Source organism: Cottoperca gobio, chromosome 6 (assembly GCF_900634415.1).
Source record: "Cottoperca gobio chromosome 6, fCotGob3.1, whole genome shotgun sequence".
Taxonomy (NCBI): domain Eukaryota; kingdom Metazoa; phylum Chordata; class Actinopteri; order Perciformes; family Bovichtidae; genus Cottoperca; species Cottoperca gobio.
This window is the reverse complement of record NC_041360.1, coordinates 20,560,892-20,569,376: the sequence shown is the minus strand read 5'-3', so window position 1 is coordinate 20,569,376 and position 8,485 is coordinate 20,560,892. Positions and strand designations below refer to the sequence as shown.

The following is an 8,485-nucleotide window of genomic DNA, read 5'->3' as shown; positions in this document are numbered from 1 at the left end:
CGTAATGTCTTGTTTGCCTCGCTCAACTTGGATTTGTGTGCTTACTTTTTTTCTCAGTAATTCACTCAAGTAGTTTGTCTCCATGGCAGGAATAAATAACCTGCAAACACACATTTTATTCCAAAGCTCTTATCTATTTTGGTGATGAAGTACTTTTCAAGGCGATTTTCCACCTTTGAAGATACCACGGCCACACAGAGAGGCCATTGGCGTGTTGTGTTGATGATATGCTAGATAGGCATTGCATAGTCAAAGCAAAACCTTGTGTTGTTAGCCCTCTGTCGCACCTTTACACTTCTCTCATCTTCAACTATTGTTGCGTGGCTCGTCACTGACATGCTGTTATCCCTGCATGAATCCACACACACAATAAGGCTTAAGGGATCCTTTTCTCTGGGAAGAGATAGGCCCGTAGCCCAAGACAAAGGCTTCAAACTATCCAAATGATCATTCTGGGTGTTCCTCAATAGGCACGGTAGCTATCTGGGACAATCTTAAATGCCTTTGCACTAAATGCAAAGCAAAAACTCTTATTGTGCAAAATGCACATCACAGTGGGGTGATTTCTATTTTTTGCCAGGTTGTAATTTTGTGTTGGCACACAGGCACGATATAACCAAGAATGTTACAGGAAGGTTTGATCTTTGTATGAATGTTGAGTCTGTGTACACAAGATGCTTATTAAAGCAAGAGGTGGAATTTTTCCATCTGATTTATATCAGGTGCAAGACCATGGATGGGTAATTTGGCTGATGGAAGCATTTTTATTACAGAGCTCTGGTTTTAGTGGAAATGATAGGCCTGCTTTACAGCATTTGTGGACTGGAGTTTACCAGCTTCTTTTGTCTGCAGATAATTCTCCTGGAATGTTTGTTTAGACTCATCCCCTGAATGGGAGCTTCACCTAAAATTTGTAGCAGCACCCAAGATGGAGACAAGGTGTGAGATGCACGCGGAGACAGATGTCGATGTATCTACGTCCATGTAGGGCTAACTGTGGGGCTGGAAATGATGCACTTCCATGTGTACCCGTGGTCTCACAATTATTAAGATGTATAAAACGGAACCAGGCGTACGCACATCATGTATATGCATATTGCAGTCTTTGTGCGCAGTGGTACACAGTGTTAGTCGTAATTGGTAAGTTACACTCATCCGGCCCCTTGTGAAGGATAACAAAACGGATAAGACAATATAAACTACCCTGTAACACATCCTTCAACCGCTGCAGACATCTGTAAACACGATGACACTAAGTGAAGCAATTGAGAGAGAATTGGAGTACAATTGACTGGCTGGCAACTTAACAAAGGGGAGAGAAGCCAGTAGACAGAAACACACATAAACTCCTATTTTCTGTTGCTGGTTTTAAAATGTGTGCCGTTTATAAATGGAAACCTGGCGACTGGGGGATGAAGTCTTTACTGCCACACCAGAAGCTCCCATTGGTCGGTTTACACGACACACCACGTTACAGTAGTTTTTCGCTCCACTGAACCAATTTAAAAGTATCTGAGAGCGGTGATGTTCTGCATCATGTCTGAAGACCTTCGTGCTGTCACATTCCTTCACCGGCTACAAATAGCAGCGGTGCTCCTGTCCGTGTCTGACAAAGGGCTGTGTTTTGCCAGCGTTTTCTTTTTTCGCACGCGAGCCTCTTTGGCTCAGAGCAGCTGCTGAGGCATGATGGGAATATTTCTTCTACTCACTGACACCGTCAATACGGTCTGAACATTGATTCTGTACATCTCTTCTTCCTGTATGACCCCCGTGTCTCATTTCCTCGTCACACGATACGATGAATTAGACTTTCAAGAAGGAGAAACCATTACACAGAGCAAGAGTATGCGTGTTTAGATTTCTCCTACATGACCTCAGAAACCCATTAACTTCATTTAAATGAGCTGTTGTTTCAGAAGTACAGGCTTTTAAAAAGGACTTAGCAACAAAGCATAAAGTGAATCCAAAAAACCTCTCAAACTTTTCAAGGCAATCCTCTGTTATTTTTCTTCCAACGCCTTGTTAAAAACATGTGCTTTCTGCAACTCTCACTTATCCATGACGGAAATTATAAAATCGTTGGGCTACAGTCAGATCAACGACGTGTTGGAAGCCTATTTGTCACGGGTTTTCAGGATTTCAGCCTCTGCAGGAGTCTCTTCCACCATGTCAAAGTAGACAATGATGGAGCATTTGGCAAGGGTGCAAAGAACAGAGAAACTGCTCTGCTAGGGAAATCCGGTAAAGAAAATCCTTTTATAAACAGAGATTCAACAAGCTATCCTTGTGTAACCATGACAAAAAAAAAAGCACACAGAACGGTCAAACTTCACGAGGACAGGATGTGTTGTTATTAAAGCTTTTTGGTTTACACTTTATTTCATCCGAAATGTCAGGTGACCTCCTTTCCCAGAGTAAACTAAGCTTGTGCAAAATGTGTGAGCATGTAATAATTTACAGGGTCTTTTAAGGACTCATACTAAAGATCCTCCTGTCAGGGGTCCTGGTTTAATCTCCCATGGTTCCGTGTGTCTGTCCTGCTGAAGACTGCTCTGGTGAATCACTTCTTGCCTATGACACAGGCCAAAGAGTAGAGATTCACACATTCCTGTATTAGAACGGATTGCATTAATGTATAGGATAGATGACTCAAAGTTAGCGCCCTGCTCCCTTGAATGGAAATGTCTCACCCAATGCATTAGTAAAGAAAAGAACATTATCTAGCTTCTGTGTTGTGCAGCCCACTACACATGCACATTACTGTTATTCTCCCCATCCTGGTGTTCCTGCTCGGCCCATAGACTACACATTGGGATGACATCAAGCAAATCATTTCTTGTTCTGAAAGTTTTACTTGAATAACAAAAATTGTTATTGTCCTGTCAACAGTTTTACAGACATCACTTTTAAAACGGGGGGGGGAAACAAGTGACCACTGGGACAAATTAGCACCAAGGCCGAGGCCATGTCCATGGCTCTATTAATACGTCCACGCTTACAACACACAATCTAGTTCTTACAGAAATTACAGTTATTACATTTTACACACTTTAACTGCCTTCAGATGTTTTCTAGCAACTGATTTACACATCACTAAGATCTTTATCGCATTAGACATTCCTTAGTCTTAATGCTACAACCCTGATTTAGTGAATCACTATTTTGAAGCTAGCTAGCAAAAAGAACTTAAGAACTTCACTGCACAGAAAACTTAGTATAATATTTAAAAACAAATTGAGAGGTGCTGCTTTGTGTGGCTGAATTTACAACCGGCTTCGAACATACCACCTGTTACAAAGTGAGCTTCGAGTCCTTCAGATGTTAGAAAGCTCCTTCACACTCGACATTGCTTCGGCTTCAGACATCCTGTGTTGTCTGTGATGTGCTAAATCTCAACGGTCTGGAAAGTATTCTAAATCTATTAAAAATCAGTGCAGCCTGATTCCTCAGCACGTTTGTGAAATTGATTTGGTGAGTTGCAGCCAGCCACAGACTGTGCAGAGCCAATGCACAAATTGCATGTGCGGTGTGAAAAGGAGAACAAATACATAAGACTGGAGTGTTGACAGAGAGTGTGAATTTTATTTTTAATGGGTCCATTTGAAAAGGGATTTAACACAGTTTTTTTTTAAATACAATGCTAATGTGTTCAGTAAGACCACGATCTAAGCTTTCCAACTCATTTTCCACATTAAATGACGTTTAAAGGCCAACACGGCATTCAGAGTCACTATATCTCTGTTGGTTTGGTTTTAAAGAGTAATTGGCCATATTGCATTGTCAATAAACTAGGGACTGATTGGAAGATTGTGTCTTCAACTAACCTAACCGCTTTGTATGCTTTAAGTTTCACAAAAAGAACTGAGGTCAAAGAGTGCTAAGTTGACTCAAGAATGCTAATAGGTCGTAATCATCTCTGTATTTTCAGACAAATCTGATGAAAAAAGGCCAATGCGCTGGCTGACTTTCTGATTTTCTGATTTGGTTTGTACTTTCCCCAGACTTGGCAGCCCGTGACAACGAGTGAACTGTAATAAGAATGTTCTGACATGAGTATAAATACTTTCCATGGGTAACTGACCCTTTTTCCTGGACACACACGCTACAAGATCAAAAGGGTTATATCCTCTAGACTCCAAGAGCCACTGATTAAACACATTTCAGAGGTATTTCCCTTCCATTTGGGAGATCTGGCAAAGCCATATGAGATGTGTTTCATTAAGTCGTATCTTGAAGTGTTGTCCCCTGTGTGCGTGTGTACTGTATGTGAGAATACAGTATGTATGTGCATGTGTGTTGCTCTTGTGTATGGTATACGATGCTCATTTTTAGCTGGTAAGGGGAAGTGGCGTGGCGTGTTGCCAGCCAAGTCTCTGTGTTTCTCAAGAAAGACAAATGGCATTGTTCCAGCAGCAGATACCAGCTTTACTGCCAAATCCCTGCCGGCTGGACTGAAATTTCAGCCATGTAAAGAGTGCAGGAGTGGAGCAGCGCCTGACAAAAGATGACATTGGCTTGTAAGTTTTAGGCGATGACGCTCAGGGGTATTCCATTATGTGGCTGTCACACAGCATTAGGCGACACAGCAAACACTTTCATGTGTGGATTACCATTTACCCATTGGAGATAATAGATATTTGCCTTAGCTAATCCATTCCTCTATTGATTTTTTTCCCCTTTTAATAACTTCTTGCAAGCAAGCAAATTTTAATAAGTGCAAGAATGCTGACATGTAAGAAGCAGGAACAATAGGCTGTGTTTGACACGGATACGTTCTGCTTCTTTTACATACAAATAGGAGATGTAGGATCATTTCCATATTTATTTCAAACACAATAAATGTATACATATAGTGTGGTTACTGTATATTACAAAAGAAACTTTAAGAATATGCAAGTAGAGCTGCTAAGAAATAGTCTTCAGTCAACACAACAGGTCTGATGGTGAGGTCAAGACATTTTTGTCCATTACATCTTTGTTGTGGTACAATAGTTATCATACCACACCAATTAATATAAAAAAAATCAATCCCTAAGGAAACGTTTGGTAATATTCTATATTTTTGTTATTTGAGTATTGTCTGTGTAACCAAAGTCTGAAATAACTTATTAGTCAATTGATTATTAGTCACTAAACTATTAAAAACACACCAGTGACTGTGACACTGGGTCACATGTTCCTTCGTTAACATGTTCCCGTGCTTTAAATACTCATTAGAGCATCAATTGTTTATTAATTAATTAATTAATCCACCGCTGAAATGAGTCCCCTGCTTTGTTTTTTTTTACATTTATGTATGTATTTATATCTGTATGCTTCTTAGCAAAGCGCTGAAAGACAGAATAATGATTGGTTTTGGCCTTTTCATGGCGTTCATATCACTAGCTATATGCTTTAATCTATTATATATCAAATATTTTATACGAAACTCTCTTTTTTTTTGTCTGGAAATGTCTTTATTTATAACACAGAAGAACATTGGCTCTACAGTTAAACATAACATAAACATTTTTTTAACATAAAAACAGATAAGACCGTCAGTAACATTAACAAATTAGATCGATACATCAAATTCCTCCACACAGTTTCCTAATGTGCACCGGGGGATCAGCCTCCTCTATATTCCCACCAACCCTTAACCCCCACCACTACAACGTCTACATTGAACACATTAACAACAACACTTCTACATATACAAGACATGATATCACCTTTTAAAGTTGCAGAGAAAATAAAGACGATGCTGCCTCAAATTCTACCTCCATTGTCCATGTACTGCATCTATATAGGTGTACACCAACATATAAGCTAAATTAAAGAAATAAAGAAGTAGGTTAAAAGTGTTGTTCTTAAGTGCTTTTCTTTATTTTGAATCAGTTGAATGTTGTCAAGATAAAAAAACATGCCTTTTTGTCTTAGTTCCTGAAATATCCAGTAAGAGAGGGAGGCACATTCAGATGTTTGGTGTCTTGGGGCTCTTCGTCCTTGGCTTCGGCACAGGTGAAGGTCGCTGTCCCTCGGCATCTGCGGATAGCTGTGCCGGCCTGTTTTCAGTTTGAGCTTCAGGCTCAGAAACATTCTCATAACAGTCTCTGGGTGAAGAGTTGGGACTCACGGGTGGAGAGTCCTCCGTCTGTTGCATCGTCTCATACTCTAGACTGATGGAGCCTGGCTCTCGTTTGTTTAAAGAACGCATCCTCAGCTCCCCTTCATCCCTGCGTCTCATTTGGATTTTGATGCGTCTGTAGCAGCAACATAATATCATGATTATGATGAGCAAAAGCACAATCAGACCTGCTCCTCCTGCCAGCAGTGCTACAGCAGTTTTGGACGTAAAACAGTACAAAGTTGGTGGTGGTGGACTTTTACAGGTTGGACGGACAGTGTCACTCTTCTCATTGCTGACTTTGTTTGCCACACTGCATGTGAAGCTCTTCTGCTCTTTCAGCTGTGCCAGTGATATGCTCAGGGTTTGTCTTGTTTCGCCTGTTAAGGTCTTTTCATTGAGTGTCCACGAGAACACCGAACCCTGAAGTTTAGCTACTTGGCAATTTAGATCAACAGCACTAGTCTTGGAGTCACAAATGTAAGTGAGCAGAGGTTTCGCTACCTTGTCCATCATACAGAGACGACCAGTCCATGTTACAGCCAGTGTACCATTGGGATTCAGGACATCTGCTTGGTAAGTCCCTGCACTTGAGAATTGTAGGTTCTTCAGGAAAAGAGATCCGGTTTTAGAGATGTCCTCGGGCTTTCCAACAGACACTTTGCCTTGCTGTCTGTACAAAATTATTGATTTATTATGAGTCCATCTCAGCACATGGGAGTTTGCCAGTTCCTCAAAGACAAACGGCAGAGTTAGACTCTGTCCAACTACAGCATAAAGATCACAAGTGTCCTGGTTTGCTGCTGAGAGGTTGATGAATCCTGAAAGAATGACGACACCAAGAGTGGCAGCAAAACACGCCATGATATACAAGGTTAGACCAAAGGATTTCTGTATAATAATCACCTAAGTGTTTAAATTAGTGCCTTCCTTAGTCCAATCTTTGATTTTTAAGTCCTGATCGAGAAGCGGTCCTGTCAAAATGAGGCGGTACATTTGTTACTGTGAATATAACTGGCACATAAATGGAAAACCTCCATGCCCCTCAAGAGAAGTGAACCTTGAGTAAGAAGGAAACTCTATTAGTCAAGTCTGCTTTCAGTTCTCTGAAGATGACAGAAAGCATTGTAAAAGTCATGTGGTAACTAACATTTTCTGCCAACATGAAGAAATCACAGGAGTGTGTGTATATATATATATATATAGAAATATGTAGCTTATGTCGCAATTCACTGCAGTAAGCATGACCTGATGACAAAACAACTGTGGTCAAAACGTTGCTGAGTGACATTTATTTAACTTCTGTTCTAGCTAAGTAAGTTTTGTTATGATGTGAAATGTAACGTATAGATATTCAGTTTCTGGTCGTTTCATTTTAGAGTTATTGGGGTTGTTTGTTTTATGTATATAAAATGAGAAAAAAAGAATGAAAAAAGGGAGAAGGGTTAGAAAAGGGGTCATGTTGGGGTCAGACTAATGTTGAACATTTTGTTATAAGTACACATTTGAAAGATTTGTCTTTGTCGTCCTAATATAGAAAGAAGTCAAAGTCAACAAAAAGAAAAATATATTAAAGAGCAGTGAAAAGGGGAAGCAAAAAAAAGAAGAAGCTTGTGATAGAGTTACGTTTGCGCTCAAATCAGGTTGGAGGTTGTAAACGACTCTTCTGATTTGACCACAGACTCTGGCTAACACATGTCACTCACAACTCCGCCTGCCTGCAGGGTTAGTAACTCAAATCCATTAATACTTAAACTTCAATAAATATAGTATGTATTATATACTAATATATAAAATGTAACTGTCTTCACGTTTTCCCTGTTTAAGTATTCAAGTTGCACTTTAATTTAGGTTCCTACCTTTAAGGTACACGTTCATAGAGGCGGCGCTAATCTGCGGTGTTTGGGTAACACGGTTTATTTAATCACTTGGTGATCGCGGCTCCAGACCCATGCAGCACAGCGTGAGCTTGCGATCTCTTCAAGAGTTTAAAGCTAAATAAATGTAGTTTAAGACACCAGCCTCTCTAAATGACAAACAGCCTACGATGTATGTTTGTATAATGTTTGGGCAACTGCGTTTAAATGCCCAGAAACAAAACTCCAGTGCGATGCTCATGTTGCTCTGTCATGCACACAGGGTACTTCTAGATGTCTAAATGCTGGCTATTTAAAAAAAGCAACTGTTTGCTAACATGATAGCACAACAACTTGATAAGCTGGTATGGTGCGTACATCAGGGCTGTGTTTCTTTGAGTTGGGTTTGAGGTCATTCTGCCCCTCTAGCAGTTAAGAAAATCCCGTATGTTAAACAACATATCCTGTAACTCAATATTAATATATTATTTTATACTGTTCTGTTCAGTATCAAAATGCTGAA

At 40.1% G+C, this 8,485-nt stretch overlaps 1 protein-coding gene across 1 annotated transcript; it reads right to left on the bottom strand.

Moving 5' to 3' along the window:
• Positions 1 to 5,273: 5,273 nt before the first annotated feature.
• On the bottom strand, positions 5,274 to 7,075 carry LOC115009917 (uncharacterized). Its single transcript, XM_029434229.1, has one exon. The coding sequence runs from the start codon at positions 6,968 to 6,970 to the stop codon at positions 5,954 to 5,956; it is 1,017 nt and encodes a 338-aa protein (XP_029290089.1). The 5' UTR covers positions 6,971 to 7,075; the 3' UTR covers positions 5,274 to 5,953.
• Between the last annotated feature and the right edge of the window lie 1,410 nt (positions 7,076 to 8,485).

Excerpts from the sequence above, each read along its gene's own strand:
- LOC115009917 (XM_029434229.1), bottom strand. The coding sequence starts at position 6,970 with ATGGCGTGTTTTGCTGCCACTCTTGGTGTCGTCATTCTTTCAGGATTC.